Consider the following 24,698-nt stretch of genomic DNA (forward strand, 5'->3'; position numbering starts at 1 on the left):
CTTTACTCCCCTTTTCTCCTTTCCACGGGTCCTTGATGACTTTGGGGGCGGATCTGAGAGTCTAGTGGGTTTCTGTGTTCGTTTCAGCCTCAGAGTTTGAGAAACTTAGGGACGATTTCTTTTAAAGGTTAAGTTTGTGTGCAGCGGGGGGTGAGGAGGTGGAGTGGGGAGTTGGATTGGGTTTCCAGCAAGGGCATGTGGCATTTTTGAAGGCATTTCCAGGGCGGGAGCCCTGCGGAGATTATTCCCTTTGCAAGTGGGAATTTGGCTCCCCCAGAGAAACATACATGACACATCAAACTGTCCTTTTTTGTTTATTTTTTCCAAAGTGGTCAAGCCGAGCTGTGGTTGAAAATACTAGGCTTGGAAGGGAATCAGGTTTTTCTGATTCCTATTTTGCAAGTCCACATTATCCAAGACTTGACATTTGGATTCTAGAGCCTTCCTCTGCCCTTCCCCCATTAATTTGAAAGAACCTGGAATTTCATTCCGTTCTCTTCATTTGCTTCTAAAACCCCGTAGAACTGCCCTGGGAAAGTGACCTGTGACACCCAAGAATCCTCTAGTACTTTTTTTTCGTTTATCTTTATTGGAATACAATTGCTTTACAATTTTTTTTTTTAAGAGTTCTGTTAGTTGTTTGAGCTCCACCCTTCTGAATTGTGGGAAACCTATGAGTTTTCTGCCCTGTCCACATCGTTGCTGATGGGAGCTTTGTTTTCTGCTTGTCTTTTCCCCAAGGAGATGATAGAAAGTGACATCTCATCCATGATGTCAGGAATTATTCGAAACTCAGGGCAAAATCACCACCCCTCTCCACAGGAATACAGGTGAGGGCTTCAACAATAACAAATGATATCTTTTTGAATTGTTTAAAGTGTTTATGTGCTGGTTATGGTTTCTGAAATTGACCAAGAACTATGGTTACATTAAATTCTGTGATTTTGCAGGAGAGCTAGAAGATTTTGGTTTCGAAGGTGGTCTCTCTGAGGGTGTGTGACTTGTGGCGTGGGGCAATGGGACCACTGAAAACCTGCAGTTTTTTGTCCCCGCCTGGGTGAGAGACTGGGCAACTGGGTAGATGTTGAGGACAATAGCAGTTATTGCTTCTCCTCCAGTGGTCTTAACAGGGCTCCAGGAAATGCCCCCCAAGCAAGGAGAAAAGGCTTGTCCAAGGTCACCAGCAAAGGGAGGGAGGAGGAGAAAAAGGAAGTATCCCAGCCTCTCTCCCTTGAGCCACTGAAGGGCTGCCCCGGTTCCCAGTGCCCCACCCACAAGGCAAGTACCGCGTCCATGGGTAGAGGGGGCGCAGCCCAGATTGTGGAGTGGGGACAGGACAGGGGCTGGCCTGGGAAGAGCAGGCTGTCACGTCAGATCAGCCCTGTTTACTCAGGGGCTGTCTGACCTCCCGGGGCCACAGCAACTCACCAGCGGTGCCTTGAGGGAAGACCGAAGCCCCCAATTAGAGGGCGGCTGTTTCCAGAGGGCTGTGAGCCTGAAGGCTGCCTTCTGAGTCCCGAATGAGGCCACACATTCAAACAAATATTTGCTGAGAGACTGCTGTGGGCGGGGCTGGGACCCCAGATGTGGGCCAGGCACACAGCAGTGTGTGGGCACCTAGTGTATGCCCAGCTTGGGAGGCTGCTCAGATGAGCCCCCATTGTACAGGTGAGGAAACTGAGGCTCAGAAAAGTGAAATGGTTTTCCCAAGATCGCACAACCGAAGACCTATGGGCTTCCTTTCTGCGCTGAAAGGGTTTAAATTATGGCAAGTGGGCTGGGGACAGCCTAAGGGTTAGGAGCTTGGCTCTGGAGTCAGTTAGAATCCCAGCTTCTCTGGTTGTGTGGACCTCTGAGCCTCAGTTTCCTCATCCATGAAATGGGGACAGAAATAGTACCCACTGCATAGAGTTGTTAGAAAGATTAAATAACAATTTTAACTCTATCACTTGCCAACTATATGATCTTGGAAAAATCCTGGGGGTCCAGCTGTTCTTTTCCACATGGACTCAGGGCTGTTTTCTTATGTTAAACAGCATAAACAGAAGGCACAATAACAAAATAACAACAACAATAATAATAGCTGGTGGTTTCTTAACCCTTTAGTACCTGCCTGCCCTGTGCCACAACCACCCTATGAGAGTAGCACTCTTGTGCCCATTTGGCAGATAAGGCAACCAAGGCTCAGCCAGATTAAGTGATCTTACAAGGTTATGCAGGTAGTTATGGGGACAGTGGGGACTCGAACCCTAGGCTGTCCCACCCAGAGGGTACCATGGCCACCACCCCCATGCCCCACTGGTGAAGAGCGCATGGGGTTGGAACAGAGCAAGTTTCTCCACCACCTCACAGCTGTGTGACCCTGGATAAGTCACTGCCCCTCTCTGTGCCTCAGTTTCTTCATCTGGGAAATGGAGCATTGAAAGAGCCCAATTTGTGGGTCATTGGGAGGATCCTGTGCTTCCATCTAGAAATGGTGTTCAGCCAGGCCTGGGGTAGAGTGCTTTCTCATGGAGGGGAGATTTTATGATTATACAGAGACTCCCCCACCCCTTCCAACCACTCCCATTTTTCTCCCTGAATAATGGACCAGGAGAAGTTTATGGGCTTCTCATTCCCCCTCCCACATCTCCAGAGAATGACTCTGAGGACCACTCAGGCTGCTAGTGCAGCCTGGTTCCAGCCCCCTTGCAGCCCTCCATGCAGCTGCTTGCCCCTCCATCCCCAGGGGCTGAGTTTGGCCGTTAAGTCTCAATGGCTGTGTGCAGGGAGGGTGGGGGGCGTAGCAGCTGGAGGCAGCTGCCCTGTCCCCAGGGAGCTGTCGAGAGTCAGTGGCCCGGCCTAGACAGCAAATGGGCAGCAGCATCCCCGCTGCCTGGGGCTGAGGATCTCCTGAGCAATGGCTAACAACAGCTCGTGCTCAACGTGGGTTAGCTGCTTTCCCCTTGGCTCAAAACTAGGAGGGAATCCACTCTTAGGGGTACTAGGAAATAATGAGAGTTATTAAGCACTTACTGTGTGCTAACTCCTTATTTTAGAGGTCAGATCTAACAACCTCCTTTTACAGATTGGAAAACGGATGCCCAGAGCTGCAAAAGGAGGCAGGCTGCTAGCCCCTTAGAACTTCAGCTTCTCCCAGGGCCATGCTGCTCAGTGGTTATCATTACAGAGCCTTGTGCTGGGTGTTTATTCCCCAGACCCTCAGTCCCTCCTCTAATAAAGGAGGTGACTTTGGGCAAAACCCTTTCCCTCTCTGGACAGTGGTTTTCTCATCAGTGAACCACAGTGCCAGGCACACAGTAGATAACTTTATAAATATGCATCGGATGGAGAGATGGAGGGATAAATATCACAGGAGAAATAGCACATCCACGGAAACTCAGGGAAGTTTCACTCTCAAGTGATGACAAAGTCCTGTCCTGTGGACCAGGGCAGGCGGACACCACCTGCCTTTCCTCTTAAGCCTCCCACTGCACTGAGTGTGGGGGATGGTTTACCCCCATTCCAGAGTGGCTCCACCCATCGGTTGTAATCTCCTTGGGTGAGGGGCTCCATATGGCAGGGGCAGTGACCATCTGAGCATCTTTACAACCCTGCACCCTTCAGGGTGTTCAGGGTGGCCAGAATAGCTCCTTCGCCTACCCTCGGACAAGGAAAGAGAGGTAGCCTTCGTGGGGTGCAGTCCTCCTTTGGGGTCTTGTGTTTCCACCCCTAGAAACATGCACACAGCATGCCCACGCACACCAAGTCCTGAGCCAAGTTCTAAAAAGGGAAGAGTCTCTTTTCCAAATTCCTAATCAAATCATTTCACATTACGCTCATTCTTGGCCCAGTTGGGAATTTCTAAGCTTGCTAAAATGGCATTCGATTTTCTTCTTCCTGTAAACGGTTAGGAAAGATATTACAAATGATATGTTCACTAAATAAACAGCTCCATGGAATGTTTAATCCCTTTTGTGTAAAGGTTGGATCGTAAACAAGAACAGTTGGTAACAATGTAACAATTTCTTACTAACCATATCTCCAGAAGGCAGGTAAAACCTCCTGGTTATAATCATAGCAGATGTGCCTCTCTGTACTGCAGGGATGCTGATCTGACACCCCACTCCCGCAGAGACAATATTTTCTTGGCAAACCCCTCCTAGTAGCCATGAAAGGCCAGAGGAGAAAAGAAAGAAATGTGGTTTGAGTACCTGCCTGGTGCCCTTTCTTACAGGTTATCTGATCTTATCCTCACAATTTCCCTCTGTGGTGGGAATTCTTATTCCATTTTACAGATGGGAAAACTGAGGCACAGAGATGTGAAGTGACTTGCCCAAGGTCACACAGCTACAAAGGGGTTGAGATAGGACTCGAACCCCAAACAGATGTTCCTTCCACTGCACAATTGCTGTCTCAATTCTGAGAACTTCCAAGATAGGAAATAAAGGGTTAAATGTGGGCTCTGCATTGAGAAGTCAGGAGTAGACGAGAGAGTTAAAATTAATGAGTGGTCTCAGGAATCTATGCCATGGGTAGATACTAATAGCACTAGTCATTCCTGGGGATGGAAACACTGGGAGATGTTGGACGGGCCTGGGAGGGCTTCCTGGGGGAGGTGGTGTCTAAGCTGGGTGGGAAATGGATAGAGATTGGGGAACACAAGTTGTGTTGGAGCTGAACTGGGCTGGCCTGTGGGGGAATCCCTCTTCCCTTTCCTACTCCAGCATGTATGGAATAAATGCTCACAGGGTGCCTGGCCCTTTGGTGGGTACTGAACAAAATAGAGAGCCTCTCCATCCTTGCCCTCCTAGAGTGGAAAGACTGGAAACATGTATAAATGAATATACCTCATGGCAAAATGCTAAATGTTCTGCAGACACAACACAGGAAAGACCACCAGGGGTGGGGGTGATCAGGGAGGACCTCTCAGAGGAGGGAAATTTTAGGCTGTGGCCAGAAACATGAGAAATAGCCAGCTGTGAATGAGTGCATGGAACAGCATTCCCGGCAGAGGGAACAGCATGTGCAAAGAGAACATAGAATGTTTGGGGAACTGAAAGATGGACAGGTTTGCTAGAGCAAAGGGGAGAAGGAAGGAAATGGCCAAGGACCAGATCATGGCAAGGAGCTCGACTCTTACTACCCCGATGGATTTTAAGGACAGTGACAAGTTCTGATGTCCCTTTTGAAAGGTTGCTCTGAATTCTGGGTATGAAATCCATCCATTCCACAAACACTTGCCTAGCACTCGAGCCACATACTGTACCACGCCCTGCAGTGATTTACCTACCCTGAACCAGGAAGCAGTCCAGGCCCTTTTATCACCTCTGTTCTACATGTGAGAAAACTGAGGTTCAAAGGCATTGAGTCACTTGCACAAGGACCCCCATTAGGAGTGGAGACAGGACTGGAATCCAGGTCCCCCTGGGCTCACCCCATCCAGTGCCCTACTCTCCTGGCTCATCTTCCATCCTTCCATGGGATTAATTAACACGGCTGATCAATTAAGGATATTGTTAATTAATGTTATCAGCTTGGTCCCCTGGCCAGTGCAGAATGGCAGCCATGGACTCCAGCTGTATCTCACTTTGCCCAGGGCTACCACAAAGTCCCCTGACCAGTGGCCCCATCACCATGGAGGCACCTTGCAGCCTGATCCTTCTACAAATAACGTGATAATGGTTTGCTCTTCCTGCTTACATCTTGATTTATTTCAGCCGTACTGGCAGAACATCGAATGAAGAGGCTCCAGGGTGGGTGGTTTAAATCCCAGCTCCTTTGCTGACATGCTGTGTGGCTGAGGGGTATCCCTTCCTCTTTCTGGGCCTCAGCCATCCCATCTACGGAATGGGCATGATAAATAGCCATCCCACAGGCCGTCAGGAGACGAGGGATATGCAGACCTAAGAGGGCTGGCAGGAAGGTGGGCATGCCATGGGGCAGACTTCCCCTTCTTCGAATCCCTAGGTCAATTAGAAAGTTCTCTCCTTGGACAGAGGGAACTTTGCCTGCCAGAACAGGGCCTGGCAGGTAGGAGTTCAGGAAAAATTTGTGGAATGAAGCTGGTGCTTCCTGAGTGTCGGGTACTCTGCACTTTGACCTCCCCATGGAGCCCACTTTATGCTGAATCCATACTCTTCGGAGGATGTTGACACTAATCTGAACCACTAGCACGCAATACACATTGATGGGCTGGGCGCCCTACCTGAACTATCTCATTCAGTCCTTACAGCCCCCAATGAAATGTGTACAGGCGTTAGCACTCCCATTTTACAGATGAGCAAACTGAGGCTCAGAGAGGCAGATGACTGCTGACAAATCTCACAACTACTAAGTGACTGAGTGGGATTCGAAGCCAGGCCTGGTGGACCCCAGAGCCTACACTCGTAACAAACTACACTGAAATGCTGCAAAAAGAGAAACACGGGAGCCAGGGCCCAGGCTTTCTAGCTGAGATGGGCTCAGAATGTAGCATTACGGAGGGCGGGCCTGGGCCTTCTGATAAGCCCAGAACCTTCAGAGCAAAACTCATTACAGGAAACACAGGTAAAGTGATAAGCATGGAGGAAGCACTTGAGGAATGGCAGCCCCATTATTGCACTGAGAAGAAAGGGTTATTACTCTGATGTCGATTTTCCCAGGGTACCACCTGGCTCCTAACCAGGGTCTGCCACCTCTCAGACACTCCATGCTGCAACCCCCTCAGAATGGGCTGTACCCTTCAGCATCTCACTTCCCGGCACCTCTACAGTCCTCCACCCCAGGTGGCCCTGCAGGTGGTGTGTCCCAGTGGCCGCCCCATGGAGATGGAAGGGACTCAACCCCCTTGTGTTCCAGATGGGGAAACTGAGGCCTGGGGAGGGTCAGCCTGGAGGTGCTGAGGCCAGTACCTGGGGCCACTGCCAAGAGGCTGCTGAGGCGAGTTCACCTGGCTTGGCCTCACCTTTCCTATCTGTGAAAGGGGATGATGATGCCCTCTAGGGGTAGGTGTGTGTGTGTGCGCGCGTGCGCGCATTTTAATAAGGAGAAGATGTAGGGGTGTGTGTGTGTGTGTGTGTGTGTGTGTGTGTGTGCGTGCGCGCGCACGCATTCTAATAAGGAGAAGATGGATGTGGCCGAGCTTTGAAAAGAAGTGCCTCCTGTGTGGGTGGGGAGCTGCGAGTGAACCCTTTTATTCAGAAGGGGACTCTGGAGTGCTACCTAGGTCTTTTTCTTTTCTTTTTACCCCCAAAGCTTTCTATTCACTAATGAGGATCCCCTGCTGGTGACAAATCCTCCACTTGGTTTGAGAAGGATGCATTGCCAGGGGTCCCCCTTGGAACCCTTGAGGTAATAGTTTAACCTGCTTTTTCAGGTTAAACTGAAATCAGATGCTTCATCTGATATAATGCTTAAATGAACTCTTAATGTATTCTCAACAGCCCCCTTAGGGTAGGTGCTATTATTATTATTATTCCCATTCTATATGCAGGGAAACTGAGGCCCAGGGCAGGTGATGGTCCTACAGCCAGGAAGAGGTCAGGCCCGGGCCTGCCTGTCTTGGGCTTCACACCTGCTCCTAACCTTGGGGTGCTACTCTGCCTCCCTAGAGACCTAGGACCAGTGGGACCCTGAGGGAACTTCTACTCTGCCAGTAATGCTTTATAGATGGGGAAACTGAGGCCTGGAGAGGGAAAGGGGCTTGCCCAAGATGTTAGAACTTTGGAAATGCAACCAGGGATTTACCTGCAGACTGCTCCCCTGAGTTACAGGGTCTTTGTATCAAAAGGAACCTTGGAGGTTGCTTAAGGCTCATCGTTCATCCAACAGGGGCCTGACAGGTCATCCCTTGGCTCCTACTTGCATGCTCCCAGGATGGAGAGCTCACTACTTCATGAGTTGCCTTATATGCAGCTCCAGTTTTTACAGAGCCCTTCCCCACAACTTCCTCACTGGTGGGAGGGTGGGGTGGAGGACTCTTTTACACCCACATCTAATAAAACTCAAACTTCCATGAAATCAGCTCCTTAAATGTCCAAATCCAAATCAAATGTCCAGTTGTCTTAAGGCAAGGTAGAAACACCACAGATTGTTCCATCAAGATTGAAGAATGTTCCAGAAGGCTGCCACCTAGTAGGATGCTTTGCGATGATGGGAATGTTACACATTTGCACGGTCCACTATGGAAGCTATTGGCCACGTATGGGCACCAGGCACTCAAAATGTGACTGGCGTGACGAAGAAACTGAATCTATCATTTTATTTAATTTTAGTGAGTTTACATTTAAATAGCCACCTATGGCTTCCTATCAGGCAGCACAGTGCCTGGATTTTCTAGAACTCACAGAGTACATTTCTTCAACTGTTTCTTGTAGGGCAGGGAGAGAGGACGGTGGGGCTGTAATCAACGCAGGCTCTGGCTGGGGGACCCTAGACAGGCCTGTTTCTCCTGGGCCTCAGTGTCCCTACCTGGCAAATGGGAAGGTAGTAATGGTAACATACCTCCCTGATCAGGCTCTCGTGAGGATGACGCGAGATCAGTTGTGTAACCCACTTCCATTAGGGACAAGGTGCACCCCAGGGGCTCACTCACCCCAACCATTGTCCACAGGCTGTAATAAGATTCAGTTTTATTTAACTATAAAATTTAATAAAATTACACGGAACCTTTCACCCCTGCCTGGGCCCCAGGGCAGTGGGGGTGGGGCATCTAGACAGCTGGATCTGTTTGCTCACTTGTCCAATCTGAGTAATTATGAAGCACCCACTGTATGCCCGGCCCTGTGATGGGCTCTTGGTGTATGGCTCCTGCCAGGGTACAAGGATCCTGCTTTAGCATCAGCACCCAGCAGCGAACTTGGCCTCTGTCCCGGCCTCCTGGGGCCCCCCAAGGTGCTGAGGGGTATCGCTTGCCAGACCTGGGGCCCCCCAAGATCTGGGAATGCAGCCCCTGTCCTCCCTGGGGACATCAGCCAGGTTCAGAAGGTGGAGGCTTGTGGCCCACTAAGGGGCTCCCTGGAGCTCAGAGAAATGGGGGCTCAAGTGGGGGGATGATGACAGGTCCAGAGAAGGAGAAGGGAAGGCATCCTTTGTGAAAGAAGAGAAGATACGCAGGCGCAATGGAGGGTGCTGGAGGAGGTGGGAACATTTGGTACCCTGGGGCCCAGGGCCCGTCGTCACACACGACACCCGTGTCAGAGCACGGGGTCACCTGAGCTGGCAGAAGGGTGTGGCGGGGGCCATGGCTCCCCAGCACTGGGCGTGTGGGAATTACCTGGGCGTGGGAGCATGGGTTAACTGCTTTCATCCCCTGAAAGCCTGGCTCAGTGTCTTTAAATAGTGTTGGCACTGGGGACACAGGAATGATGGGTGAATGAGTGTGTGGGACGGAGACAGGTCTGCGAGAGATCTGGGGGCCCTGGATGCCGCATCAGAGAGAGATGGGACAGGAGAAGAGGATGGACATTTCCTAAGAGCCTCTTGTGAGCGCTTTGCCTCTGTCATTGTTATCCCACTCTGCAGGGGAGGAAACCGAGGCTCAGGAAGGTTTGGAAGCACATCTGATGTCACCAGGCAGGACAAGTGGGGCCAGGACTTCATCACAGGGCATCACTGACACAGTGACAGAGAGAGAGAGAGAGACAGAGAGACATACACAGAGACAAACACAGAGATACTAGCAAGGAAAGAGTGGGAGAGAGTCAGAACAGAGGGACGGGGGTGAGATAGGAGGGGGGGCGCGGTGGGGAGAGCGGAGGGAGCAGATGGAAGGAGCTGTGTCTCTGAAGTTTCATAGTTTCGTTCTCCTTGTAGCTTCCTCTGGAGGTGACCCTGGGTGGGGAGGCATCAGCGACATGGTGACCTGGGGCTGGCTCTCCTCCTCACCCAGAGATGCAGAAAATGAGTAGGACAGGGCTTGGGAGATCCCAGGGCGATGGGGCTGGGTTTGCCTCTTCCTTTGCATTGCAAATATCCCATCATTTTCCAGCAGATGAGAAACCCACTCAGGGGACTGACACAGGGTGTCTCTGTCTCTGTCTCTCTCTCTCTCTCTCACACACACTCTCACACTCACACACACACACACACACACACACTCCAGGGAATAATCCCAAACCCTCACAGATGACAGGATGGTTCACAAGCCACTTCGCCTCCACACCAGCAAGCCAGTCCCAGGCAGGGTATAAGATATTACAGCTCGTATTATCATTTGTGCCCATTTTATAGGTGGGAAGACTGAGGCTAGGGATTAAGTGCCTTTCCAAGGGCTATGGCTCAGAAGCCATGGTGGCTCCTGAACCAAGAAGTCTTTCTCTTGTCACAACTGCCAAGGATCCCATGGTTTATGCCACTTAAAATGAAGTGCTAGGAGAGAGCAGGAATGGGGCACATGGGGACACCTTGAATGAGGGAATTCTAGGCATTGGTAAGGGAGAGGTTTGGGGGACCTTTACATGCCACTGTGGAGAGGGGGCTGTTTGCCTCTTTGCAGGGGCAGAGGAGGGTGGGAGAGAAGGAGACAGATGGTCAAGGCCCTGGGGCCAGCAGTGGGGATGCGACACTCCCATTTAGGCCCTAGAGCATCACCACCTGGTTCCTGTGACACACAGTGAAGAAGTGCCTGGATGCCATTTGAGCCTAGGGGGCATCAGGACATAAGCCAGGCTTCGGGGCCCACTGACTCCATCACAGAGCTCCCGGGCATCCACAGCCATCTCAGGAGACCAGCAGGGCCAGCTGGGCCATGTGTCAGGCACATGGAAGCAGGCATTCTGGCCTGAACTGGAGGGGGGACCAGACCACCCTGGGATGCCTGAGGCAGCAGGGGAACAGGACCTGGCTGCCCACCCCCAGAATGAGCAGCAAACCCCCAAGAAGGGAGAACGGGGGCCAGGCCTGTGCCAAAAGTTGAACACACACTGGCTCATCTGATCCCTGCAACAACCCAGGGAGATGTGGTCTGTTCCTCTCCCATTTTCCAGATGAGAAAATGGAGGCTCAGGGACCGGAAGTAACCTGTTTGAGGTCTCACAGACGGTGGGTCTTAAGGACTTGAACCCAGATCCATCCAACCAAAGCCTGAGCTGTGCCGGAGCCCCTGCCACACCCCCTCAGGGCTGCCCTCCCCCCAGAGCTTAGGGAGGCACTAAAACACAGCTTCCCAGGCCCCACAGCCCCAGGGTGGGATTCCAGGGTCTGGGATGGACCTTAGACTCTGCATTTGAACCAGCCCCTGGGTGATGGTCATTCACACAGCCCCCAGCTGAGAGCCCAGGACTCAGGGTGGGGCATCTGCCCGAGAGGATATCAGGTTCTCTGCCTGTGGTGCTGCAGGTACAGCCCAAGATGGCAGCAGATAGACCCGAATTCGAGTCCTGGTCACAATTTTGCTTTCACCAGTCTGGCCTCAGTTTCCCCATCTGTAAAGTGGGGCTGTCTGTTCCCTCTCCCTGTCCTGAGGCTGTCTCAAGGACTCAAGGGGGCAGAGGACAGCTAAAAGTGCTGGATGTGACGGTCACTGTCAAGCAGTTCTCTGGGTTGGTGGCCTGGGGTCAGCCTGTTTCAACTGGCCAAGAAGGCATTTAAGTAGTGTCACTGTGTCCTGGGCTACAGGGTGATGGGGGGCTCAGGGCCAGCCCTCAGCGAGCCAAGGGGCAGGATGTGGGCAGAGGGATGGCAAGGCAGGACTCACTGGCCCAGGGAGCAGTCAGGATGCAGAGGGGGTCCCTGAGCTTGGGGTCTGGGTGGCGAAGACTTCCCGGAGGAGAAGGTACTCCTGGGCTGGGAGGGGCCACTTGGGGAGCCAGGAGCCCCTGCCCTGGTCCTTTCCTGGAGTATGACATTGGAAGCAAACTGCCTCCTTTCTCTCGGCCTCAGGTTCCCCATGGGTAAAATGAGGGGTGGGGTCGGGTGATGTCTGAGGAGACTGGCATTAAGAGGCCAGAAGACAGGGTTTGAAGTGAGCCTCCAGGGATGGGCACAGTTTGGGTGGGGGAGGAAGAGCCAAAAGGGCTTTCCTAGCATGGAGGTGGGGCCATGGGGTGCTGGGGCTGCTGCTATGAGGGAGGGGAGGCCCAACAGGGCTTACAAACAGCAGGAAAAAAAGAAAAGAACGATCAGAAGAGCACCATTAACTCAGCCCCTACCACATGTGCAGCTGTGTGCTAAGCAGTTACATTATGTGATTCTCACTCTGGGGGAAATAAGCTCAGAGCATTTGCGAGCTTGGGGCCTCAGTTTCTCCATCTGTAAAACGGGCACGTCATGCAGCCCAGCATCTGGTATACAAGAAGTGCTCAGTAAATGGAAGCCGCTAGTGGTAGCTGCAGCAGGGGCAGGTCTGTGTGACCCCAGAGCCCAAAGCTCTGATGTATTTCCAGTCCCCTGAGGACTTGGCTAATATTATCATTAACATTAATATTGATATTAATGATGGCAAAGTCAGACATGGTTCCAAGTCTTTTCATGCAACAATATGTTTAATCCTCAGCATACCCTATGTGATAGGAAATATTATTTTAGCCCCACTTTACAGATCAAAAACTGAGGCTCTGTGGTCATCCATTTACAATGCTTGGTGTCAGTTTATTTATCTCTTGTAAAAATAAAATACAGTGCGTGTGTGTGAAAAGAAAAAGTGAAATGACAGAAAAAAAAAAGGATATAAGGTCGTTCTAAGGTTACCCAATTAACACTGTCTCTCAGTCTTTGTATTAATAGTCCACCTATTTCCTTGTGCATTAAACTTATAGTTATTTATAAATTCTTAATAATTGTTTTTGTGTAGTTCACAGCTTTCATGATCATTAGTTATTGTGGCATATTACTTTTGTAGTAATAAATATACATTATTTAAAAAAAAAACCTGAGGCTCAGAGAGGTTAAGTCAGTGGCCCAAGGGCACACAGGTAAGTGAAGATCAGGATTAGAACCTAGAGTCCAAGCTCTTAACCAACACATAATCTAACAGATTCACCCTGCCACCAGATACCCTGCTCCGTGGTGATGCCCAGGAACCTGGTGTGTTTACAAGTCCCCCACCATTCAGGGGGCTCTCATGGGCCCCCCTCTTGAGAAACCTGCCACCAGGGCCTCATTTCCACTCCTCCCTGAGGCCCCAACGCCAGGTAGAGCAGCAAGGGCACTGGGGAGCCACAGCAGGTTACTGAGCAGGAGTGGAGCTCATACCACCAGATACTGGGAGGTCGGCTGGCCGTGGGGTGAGGAGGGGCCTGGGTGGGGGCTGGCCAGGCTCCCCCAACAGCGACAGCGGGCGGCACATCAAGCCCTGCCCCTCAGCCTCACCCCATGGTCTCCACGGGCCTGATGGGACAGATGGCATCGCCCAGGCCTGGTCTGTGGCTGTCAGTTGTCCAGATGAGTTATGAGTGGGTCAAATGGGCGGCAGCCGGGGGGGCTGTAAAAACAATTGCAGGGAGACCCCAGTACAATGGGAGCCACGTGCCATGGGGGCAACAGTCGTTTGTCACACAATGGGCCGCCAGGGGACAGCAGCCGGGCCAACTGCTGCTATGGACACGGACCAGCCGAGTTTTCAAATCGTTTCCAGGCCCTGTTTTCCTACGAGGCAGCCAATCACCGGGGCAGCCGAGTGGTCACCTGATGCCAGCTTGGTGGGCTGAGGGCCCAGGCCCGGCTACAACCGAGCAGCGGGTGCCATGGCAACGCTAATTGTGGCCCTAAAACACAAGGAAAGAGAGAGCAGGAGAGATGGGAAGGAGGGGGGAAGAGAGACAGAGTGAGGGAAGGAGAGAGAACACAGGCTTGAGGCAGCCACGCAGATGGCAGGAGGGGGCGGAGGCTGATGCCCCAGCTGGGTCCACGGTCACGTGCATGAGAAAACCACAGGCTGCATCTCTCTCTCTCTCTCTCTCTCTCTCTCTGAGGCCCCAGGACACCTAGTTTTGAGACCTGGAGTTTAGAATTTGGATGATGGGCCTCTGGGCAACAGACCAGAAGGTGCCTGGCCTGCGGGGCCGCAGGTGTGCTGGGTGTGGTGTGGGCTCCTGGCCGGTTTGCAGCCACATTATAACACGGGCAGGATGCTGCTGTGAGGCCCAGGGCCCTGGAGCTGTGGGGCGAGCATGACTTCAAGGGCACCGGGGAGCCATGGTTACCCCAAATTGGGGTACCTGCCTGCTGTCCTCGATGGGCAGACTTTTTCTTTCCATAGAAAGCTATGCTTTTGCTTGTGAATCAGTTGAGGGTTGGTGGGTATGGGTCCTAACTGGAACCTCCAGGGGCTGCCTGGGGTCACGGTGAAGAGTTCAGGCTGGGCTCCCAGCCCCACCCCTTCCTGTTCCGTGTGGCCTTGGGCAAGTGACTCAGTGCCCTGAGCTTCAGTTTCCCCATCTGTGAAATGAGAATAATAATAACACCTGCCTCATCAGGTGACTGGGGTGTTCCGTGGGTTAATACCCTTGACGGACTTGATTCGGTACCTGGCACATAGTAAGTGCTCAACAGACATTAGTGTTTATTACTTGGGGGTAGGGACTAAGTAAGACGTGTTAAGTGAATAAAGGGAGGGAAGATCTGAGGGTGTGCGATCTGGCTGCCAAAGGGGGATCTCTGGGAGTGGGCAGATTGGAGGATTAGGGTGGCTTGGGGGAGGTGAGGCTAAAGGGGGTGATTCCAGAGGTAGGCGAGCCCCCCAAGAGCTGGCCTGAGCTCCCCGCCCCTGCCCGAGCTCCTGCCCCTCCCCGCAGGCTCCTGGCCGCCACCAGCGATGATGACCTTCCCGGGGACCTGCAGTCACTGTCGTGGCTCACGGCCGTGGACGTGCCGAGGCTGCAGCAGGTGACGAGTGGCCATGTGGACCTGGGTGGCCCCAGTGCGCCACACGCGCACCCAGGTAGGCGCGGGGGCGAGGTGGGGTGGCGGGGGAGGGGCGATGCCCAGCACTGCCATCCACCACTGTGTGGCCTTGGCCAGGTCACCCTCTCTCTCTCTGGGCCTCTGTTTCTGCCTCTGTAAAATGGGACTAACTCTACCTTCCCCAGGGGTATGTGGTTTGTTCATATGCTCATCACTGTGTGCCAGGCTCTGTGTGAGCTAAGTTTTCAGCAACAAATAAAGACAGACCTTCCCTTACCCCTGTACATCTTGAACACCTAGAGCAGTCAGCAAATGACGGTCTCCGGAACCAAATGCAGCCTGTGGCCTGTGGCCTTTGTGTTAAGAAAGCTTTTACATTTTTCAAGGGTTATTAAAAAACAAAGAAGACAGATCACATGGCTGGAAAAACCTAAAATATTTGCTGTCTGACCCTTTACAAAAGTTTATTTCATTTACCTCTAAAAAGTAAAGAAGTACTTTGAGGGGGAGGAGAGATAAATTAGGAGTTTGGGATTAACATATACACACTATCATTGATATATATAAAATAAACAACAAGGACCTACTGTATAGCACAGGGAACTATACTCAATATTTTGTATAACCTATAAGGGAAAAGAATATGAAAAAGGACATATATATATGAATCGCTTTGCTGTACACCTGAAACTAACACAACATTGTAAATTAACTACACTGCAATTTTTTTTTTTTTTTTTTTTTTGGTTGCACTGGGTCTTAGTGGTGGCAGGCGGGCTCCTTAGTTGTGGCCCGTGAACTCTTAGTTGCGGCCCATGAGCTCTTAGTTGCGGCATGCATGTGGGATCTAGTTCCCTGACCAGGGATCGAACATGGGCCCCCTGCATTGGGAGCGCAGAGTCTTATCCACTGTGCCACCAGGGAAGTCCCTACGCTGCAATTTTAAAAAATGATTATAAAAAAAATTTTTTTTTAAGTACTTTGACTTCTTTGAAGAAAGTGCTGAGCTCAGGACCTGGCACACAGTAGGTGCTCAGTAAATAGCAGCTAGTTGCAGTCAAAGCAAGTGGATTAAATGTTTAGAGACACAGAAAGTGTCAAAGAAAAACAGTCAACAAAAACAATCACCGCAGTGCACGCACTAGGCAGCCTTCCTTCCCCAAGACGGAGGAGTAACTGTACACGAACACTGGGTTTGCTTCTGTCCTCTTATGAGTGGTTCTCAAGTTCCTGTATTTTATAAAGCTGTATTCTTAAAATAAAATACAGATGCTACCAGCAGGAATACATTGTTCTCACAGACTTCTGTATTTCTGTGCTAAAATTAATGGAATCAGATTTTTAGATAAGTGTAATTTTCTCTCCAGCAGACCAAGTTGTTAAATCTGAACTGAATGCCTGTCAGTGATCAAAAGAAACTCAAAAAATGGACCAGAGAGAGGCTTTTGGTATTTAAAAATAAATATGCCGTGGTAATTTTAAGCCAGAAAATAAATATCACCACAGTACATTAAAAGTACCCGTAGTTGAAAAAGTAATGCCTAGGAGTCAGTCTTTCTCTTTCTTTCTTCCTTTCTTCCTTCCTTCCTTTCTCTGTGCTGTGCGTGGCATGTGGGAATCTTAGTTCCCCAACCAGGGATTGAACCCACTCCCCCTGCAGTGGAGGCACAGTCCTAACCGCTGGACTGCCAGGGAAGTCCCCAGGAGTATCTTTCATTGGACAAATTGTTCTTGGCCAAGTAGCAGGGGTCAGCAAACTTTCTGTAAAGGGCCAGTAAATATTTTAGACCCTGTAACCCAGATGGTCTCTGTTGAAACTTTCCAACTCTGTCACTGATGTGCAAAACCAGCCATACATAATATGTAAGTGAATGGGTATAGTGTGCCAATAAAACTTTATTTAAAAAAACATGCTGTGGGGCTTCCCTGGTGGCACAGTGGTTAAGAAGCCGCCTGCCAATGCAAGGGACACTGGTTTGAGCCCTGGTCCAGGAAGATCCCACATGCCGCGGAGCAACTAAGCCCATGCACCACAACTACTGAGCCTGCGCTCTAGAGCCCATGAGCCACAACTACTGAGCCTGCATGCCACAATACTGAAGTCCATGTGCCTAGAGCCCATGCTCCGCAACAAGAGAAGCCACCACAATGAGAAGCCCGTGCACCACAACGAAGAGTAGACCCTGCTCGCCACAGCTAGAGAAAGCCCATGCGCAGCAACGAAGACCCAACACAGCCAGAAATAAATTAATTAATTAAAAAAAAATGCTGTGGGCCAATTTGGCCTAGTGGCCAATAGTTGGTCAATCCCTGATCTAGAACCCCAAGGGGACAGCCGTGTGACCTTGGGCGGGTGCCTTCCCCTCTGAACCTCCTTCCTCATCTGCAATGAAAAGATAATAAAACTGCCCTCGTGGGGTGTTGTGAGGACTCGATGCAGAAAGTACCTTGCACACAGTAGGTACTCCATAGATGTAAACTGTGAAATAAGAAAGCCCCTTCCATCACTGCACACCTCCTGCGTGCCTGTCACTATGCCAGGTGTTTGGAGCACTGAGTCACATAAAATAAGGTCCTGGCTTTCAGGGAGCTAAGGATCTGGTCAGAAAGAAGGACAAGGCAGACAGACCAAAACACAAAGGATGAGCCCAGGTGGCAGCCAGAACTCAGAGGAGAGCTGAAGGCCCCAAGGCAGGATCATCTTGTACATCAGCTTTGCTTGATTGGAGGTGGCTACCTAAAATCAGGCTGATGCAGTGAGACTCTGTGATAGATGCAGTGTCTGTCACAGGCTCAGCACAGAAGGGGGTACATCTGCTATCCCTGAGCTAATGCTTGGCAGAAGAGCAGATAGGGGCCTGCAGCTGGTAGGAGCCCACTCTCCACCACTATACTCAGAGAAGTAATTTGTCAAGTACCTACTATATGCTAGGCCCCAAGGGTGGGGGATGGCTCCATTCTCTGGAGGTGCCCAGGGACTGGGCTGTCCCTGCCCGCAGCCACCATTCCCCCAGCCTGGGCATCTCTGTGCTTCCTTTATCCAGGTGCCTTGGCCAGGACACCTGACCTGCACTTGGGAGCCGCCCCAGGTCCCCTGCTCCATGGCCCAGCTGGCATGGCCCCCCAAGGCATGCTGGGTCTGGGTCACCTGACCAACCATGGAGCCAGCGTAAGTGCCACCACAGGGGTCAGGGAGGGAGGGGGGTGTCCGACAGGGCTGGAGTCCCTCTTGACCCTCTGTCTCCTTCTCTCCCGGCCCCAGCAAATGAACCAGTTCCCTGTGGGGGGCCAGCCCGCATCCAGCCTGCAGGACCCGCCACAGCTGTACTCTCCCACCTCCCAACCACAGTTCCCGCTACCCCCAGCTGTCCAGCAGGTACCGGGGGCTTGGAGGGGCCCTAGACTCAGAGGCAGACACTCCTGACTTGGACTGCCGAGGGACTGTTCTGAGCCTCAGTTTACCTACCTGGAACATGGGAATAACATTCTTCACCATGTCATGGGGTGGTTCATTTGGCTCCCCCGAAAACCCTGCAGTGGACGGAGACAAGACGGTCTGCTGGGGTTGTAAACCTTGCATCTGGCTCTCTGAGATGGGGTGGGGTGGGGTGGGGTCATCGGAGTGACTGATGCTCTCTCTCACCGTCTCTCTCTCTGCCACTCTTCCCCGTCCCCACCCGTGGGAAGTGTGCTCCTGTGGGCCTGTATGGTTCCCCGTTTGGGGCACGGCCTCCCTACCCCCAGCCCCGCATGGCTGTGCATTCATCTCAGGAACTGCACCCCAAACACTACCCCAAGCCCATCTATTCATACAGGTGAGATCCAGGGGGGCTGGGACTGTGGGGACCTCAGGGAGGAGAGGGGTGAGGGCTGCCTTGAGGGCACCTCAGACAGCTGGGTGTGGTGGCCCAGGCTTCCAAGGGGGAGGTTTTGGGGAGTGGGGAACCCCCAGGTGGGACCCATTCTTAGGAAGGACCGTCATGTGGTCAGTCAACCCCCAGGGTTGAGAACCCACCCCAGACACAGAGCCCAGCACTCCACTCTGTCACTCACAAGCTGTGTGGTCTTGGGGAAGTGGCTTGGCCTCTCTGAGCTTCAGTTCCCTCTGATGTAAAAAGTCATCAAATAATAGTATTATGTACCTCACAAGATTTTGGGGCGGGGGGGGTAAGCAGCCTAGTGAAAGTCTAAAGGCCCATTAGTTATGGGAAACGGATAGAAAGGAGGAAAAGACAAGGTTTCTCAAATCGGTACCAATGGCTGAGCTCAGGGTCAAGGTCAGGGGGTGGGAAAGACATAGGGCCAGGAAAAGGTATCAAGAGCTAACACTAGGTGTAGGGGCTGGTACCAGTAGGGCTAAGCAGGGCCAGCTTCCTGGCAGAGGAGGCTTGGGCTGTCAGCCTGAGGTGACTTCATGCCTGGCCTGCCCCACATTTTGCCTCCAGCTGTCTGATCGCCATGGCCCTGAAGAACAGCAAGACAGGCAGCCTGCCTGTGAGCGAGATCTACAGCTTTATGAAGGAGCACTTCCCCTACTTCAAGGTGAGGGGCCCAGCCAGGGTAGGGATGTTGGAGTAGCTCTGGCCTCTCCCTGGCACTGCCAGAACCCAGGATTGGCCCCGGGCCAAACGGGACCACCCTTTTAGTCCCCTAGTTATGTCCATAGACACCTGCAATGTGCACTCACACAGACATGGGCCAAGAAATCCCGAAAGAGAAGGGAGCATTTGAGCTGGGCTCTGACGGATTAAGAGGAGTTCACCAGGCATCCCAGGGGGGCAAAGGGTAGAGGGCCAACCTAGTTATTCAGCACAGACTCAGTAAAACATAATGATGCTAAACACAGACTTGGTGAGAACCTTTGCCTCTCTGAGCCTCAGTTTCACCCTTCATGCCTCAGTTTCCCCCTCTGTAAGATGGGAAGAATGATACCCAGCTGGCAAGGTTAGTAAGGATCTGCATGTAAAGGCACTGGCAGCTCCTGGCACCTGGTTGACCATTAGTAAGAGAGAGACAGAGAGGGAATAAAATGAATAGGGTATGAGGTGCATTGCAATATCTGGTTACCTAACAATAAAGTATAAGCATTTATAAAAATGATCGGCATTTAATGCACTCGACCAGTTATCCACATATTAGCATCATCTTGCTTGCTTCCTGAGTGGGAGAGAAAGAGCGGGAGATCTGGCAGCCCTGGGCCTTGTCCTCATGTCTTAACCACTGCCCAGAGCTAAAGTGCAGCTGACCCATGTACAATCAGGGCATGGACCCTCCCATTTGCCAGTATGCCCCCCTTCTCTCTCTTGTCTTCCCAACTCGAGGTTGAGCATTGGACACTGACATCGTCCCCCTGCCCCTCTAGCCCTGAGTCTGAGATCCCTAAGGAGAGAGAGGGTTCAGAGGGGCGTCCCTGCAGGGGTCTCCCACGGGCCCACTTCTCCCCACAGACGGCTCCCGACGGCTGGAAGAACTCAGTGCGACACAACCTGTCCCTGAACAAGTGCTTTGAGAAGGTGGAGAATAAGATGAGCGGCTCCTCCTCGCGGAAGGGCTGCCTATGGGCCCTGAACCTGGCCCGCATCGACAAGATGGAGGAGGAGATGCACAAGTGGAAGAGGAAGGACCTGGCCGCCATCCACCGGAGCATGGCCAACCCCGGTGAGGCCCGGGTGCCCCGCCACACACACACACACACACACACACACACACACACACACACCTGGCGTCCTGCCCATCCCACAATGAGCCCAGTCACCATGGCGGGGACATGGGTGCCTGGTGACTGTCCCCCCTCCCCTCCCCTGAATACACCTCTCCTCTCCATCCCTACATGGTGGCTGGTCCATTGAAGAGTCTGGTCAGAAACGTGAAAAGCTGTAGTATCTTGCTAACAACCCCAGTTTCTCCCACAGACATGTCGAACGAAACAACCATGGGAAAGCATGGCTTCCTTACCTTTCTTATCACATCAGTACAGATTCCCAAAGTAATAAAACAATAACACCCAGTGTGGGCTAGGATGTGGAGAAATCAGCATCATCATGTACAATTGGTGGGAACATAAGCTGTGAAACTTTTCCAGGGCAAAGTAATGTAGCGAAAGCTTGCAAACTTGGTCCTCCAATTTGGTCCACTTATTCTACTCTGGCAGTTTATACTGAAGAAATCAAAGATTTGATCAAAAGCTTTATGAACAAAGTTATCCATCATGAAGTGATTTCTGATAGTAAAAACCTGAAAGCAATCTAGACATCCTGCAATAGGGGATTATTTAAATAGATATAATGTTATACCGTGCAAGTATTAGAGATAAAAATATTTTGGGAATATAAAGAAATGCTCCCAATACAATAAGTGAAAAGAGGCAGCTTATGAATCAATATACACAACATGGTCACATTCTAAAATGAGTATATATCCACACCCATTTGTGTATATATATGTGTGTGTGTGTGTGTATACATATATACATATATATACATACATACACTCACACATATGTATATATCTATAGACATACATGTATACACACACACACACACACATACACACGGACAGGAAGAAATATACCAAAATCCTTACTGTGAATGGAGAGACCACTGGTAATTTTTATATTCTTCACGTTTCTCTATTTTCCAAATCTTCTACCCTGTTTGTGAATTACTTTTAGATTAGAAAAAAAATATTGTACCCGCTTTTTTTTTTACTTAAGAGATGGAAGCTGGGGACATACAAGTGACATATGAATGAAAAGAGTGGCATGGGAGGCTAATGCCACCCAGCCTTAGGAATATTTGGCCTGGCCCTGTGAATATCATCGTGTTTGAGGTTTGAATATCAAGGGGGATGGGAGTCTAGCTCAGAGATGAACAATTCAATAAGATGGGGAGAAAGACTGTAGCAGGATCCAGTAGGCCCTCAGCTGAGAGCTCCGGGGTCTGGTTCGAGATCCAGGGCCCGTCCTGACACAATATCTGGTGTGAGAGCTAGGGCAGGCCATTTCCCCTTCTAAATTCAAAGTGTCCTCGTTTCTAAAATGGGTGCAACCCAAATAGATCCTAGGACCCTAGTGATCCAGCCTCAAAACTGTGTTGTAGTCAATGAGATACAAGCCAACAACCAAAAATAATTCAAGAGTAATTTGCGTATTGTTCTATCCAAGAGCATTAAGGAGGATCCAAGCTTCAATCCACAGCAACGCTTCATGTCTCTTTAGCAGCAGGGAGTGGCTAGGACCCCCTGTATGTTAATAAATTTTGTCCCAATCTCGTGGGATTTGTAATCTCTGCCTTACCTCCCTCTCGTAGGGCTGTGACGAGGTTTAAGTGAAGTCCTAGAGTTATAGGATTGTCCTGTAAAACACTGTCCCCATGGGAGGAGCCAATGTTATTTGAGGTTCCTCTCATTCCTCAAAGTCCCTATGTAATCTGTGATTTCATTCCACTTCCACAACCCTGTGCACAGTGTGTGACGCCATCTCATAGATGAAGAGACAGGGTCAGAGAGTCCAAGAGGCTTGCTAAAATCACTAGGATTTGAATCCAGGCCTGGGCTGGGGCCCAGAAACCGTAGGGTGGCTTCTGATGAGTGACCTCTTCCACTTGCCTGCAGAGGAGCTGGACAAGCTGATCTCGGACAGGCCAGAAAGCTGCCGACGCCCTGGCAAGCCAGGGGAGCCTGAGGCCCCCGTGCTGACCCATGCCACCACGGTGGCCATGGCCCACAGCTGCCTGGCCGTCTCCCAGCTCCCACCCCAGCCACTGATGACCCTGTCCCTGCAGTCGGTTCCCCTGCACCACCAGGCCCAGCCCCAGGCACATCTCACCCCAGACTCTCCTGCCCCAGCCCAGACCCCACCCCTGCATGCCCTGCCGGACCTGAGCCCCAGCCCCCTCCCCCAGCCCACCGTGGGAAGGGCACCTGTGGACTTCATCAACATCAGCACTGACATGAACACCGAGGTGGATGCCCTGGACCCCAGCATCATGGACTTCGCTCTGCAGGGTGAGGCTGGAGGAAGCGGGTGAGGGGGACAGAAGGGGGAGGGACAGGCTGGGGGAGGAGCAGCCCGAAAGGTCAGGGAGGGCAAGGGAAAGGAGGGCGGTCTGCATTTACCCCACAGTGTGTCCCTTCAAAAACCACTTCCCAACCACCTAATCCTAGCAAATTACAGCAAGCATTTAGTTAGCACTTGTGGTATACCAGGCCTTGTGCCAAGCACTTCAGAGGCATCATCCTGCAACAGTCCTGGGAGGCCACTGCCATTTCATATTCCCATTCTGCTGATGAGGAAACTGAGGCCAAGAGAAGTGAAGTCACTGGCCTGAGGTCGCCCGGCTAGTAAGTGGCAGAGCTGGGATTTCAACCCGGGCCTCTCTGACCCTAAACTTTTAACCAGTAACTGCTTCAACCTGCATGTGCCAACCTCGTGCCAGGTCACACTCTGACCCACACGGTCATCCTCAATACACGGGGAACGAATGAATGAATGAATGAATGAGCAAGGGGAGTTCAGGCTTCAGTGAAGGCTCATAAGTCTTCCATTCGCTAACACTGGTGTGCCTACTGTGTGCCAGCCAACGGCCAAGAAATCCCCTGCCCTCAAGGAGTTGCGTGTCTAGTGAGGGAAATGGACAAGGTATCAGGTTCATTAGTTAGCAAGTTAGTTATAGCTGTGAAATGGGTATGTTTGAACTGCCCTTCTTCTCCGCCTGGATTATCGTGCAGTTAAAACGTGCTGGGAAAATCATGGTTTTGTCCCCTGGCTTTGATCATGATGGTACCACTTAACGAGGGCCGAGCGTTTCCCACCCATCACCTAGTTTCAGCCTCTCAATCCTAGGCGGTGGGTTCTCTGATCATCTCATTCCCTCCCGAGGAGCCCAAGGCTCCGAGATGGTAGTGACGTTTCCAAGGACGCCCAGTGGAGAGGGAAGGGCCGGGAACGCTGGCTCCTCCATGCTGTCCTGCGACGCGTGACTTTAAACACCACACGTGGTCTCTGCCTCAGCCCCAAGACGGCCTTCGAACTCGGGTCCATTTGACATGAACGCTCTTGTCTTTGAAAGGGAACCTCTGGGAGGAGATCAAGGATGAGGGCTTCAGCCTGGACACACTGGGCGCCTTCGGAGACTCCCCACTGGGCTGTGAGCTGGGGGCCTCGGGCCTGACCCCCGTCTCCGGCGGCAGTGACCAGTCCTTCCCAGACCTGCAGGTGACCGGTCTCTACAGCACCTACTCGACCCCGGACAGTGCAGCCACGCCAGCCGTCACCTCCTCCTCTCAGTACCTGGGAGCCCCAGGGAACAAGCCTATAGCCCTGCTTTGAGCCCACGGCCTCGCCTGCCCCAGAACCCGGGCCCAGGAAGGATGCTCACCGAGTCGGATGTTCCTGCAAGAAAGGCCCCTCACCCTCCCACAGGCCTCTGAACGGTCGCTGGGGCTGCTGGCCGACAGGGCAGTAGTTGCTCTCCTCCCTGACCGCCACAGGAAGTTTCTGGGGCCTCCCCAAGTCAGGAGGACAGAGGAGAGCGGACAAGCATCCCCACCTCCCCCACTCTTGATGCTCCTCCGAGGCTTGAGACGCGAGGCCTAGCCGAGCTGAGAACAAGGTCTCTCTAGACTGCTTCCCCAGTCTGGCTCCCAAACAACCTGCAGCCCACTTTGGGACACATTGGTGTGCCATGGAGACACCCCAGGGGGAAGGCCTTTAATTTATTATTCTCCTAGGATGAAACACCTGCCTTAGTCTCCGGCGGACAGGCCCTGAGGCTGGGAGCGGGGCTGGCAGACCGTACAACTTCCCTTGGACCGGAGCAACTTGAACTCTGAACCAGGCACCTGCCCCGCTGGCCTCCGGGCCCCCTTCTCCCTTAGTCCGTTAGGGTTTCACAGAG

General features: G+C 51.8%; 1 protein-coding gene across 1 annotated transcript; it reads left to right on the forward strand.

Moving 5' to 3' along the window:
- Positions 1-487: 487 nt before the first annotated feature.
- Positions 488-24,130, forward strand: FOXN4 (forkhead box N4; the record flags this gene model as incomplete). Its single annotated transcript, XM_081252769.1, has 9 exons — positions 488-830; positions 14,694-14,839; positions 17,847-17,971; positions 18,068-18,178; positions 18,490-18,617; positions 19,248-19,344; positions 20,250-20,460; positions 22,414-22,806; positions 23,871-24,130. Exons 1-9 carry the CDS (start codon positions 706-708, stop codon positions 24,128-24,130), a joined length of 1,596 nt encoding a protein of 531 aa, XP_081108895.1. The 5' UTR covers positions 488-705.
- Between the last annotated feature and the right edge of the window lie 568 nt (positions 24,131-24,698).

This window comes from Mesoplodon bidens (assembly GCF_964165515.1).
Source record: "Mesoplodon bidens genome assembly, chromosome: 13".
Taxonomy (NCBI): Eukaryota; Metazoa; Chordata; class Mammalia; order Artiodactyla; family Ziphiidae; genus Mesoplodon; species Mesoplodon bidens.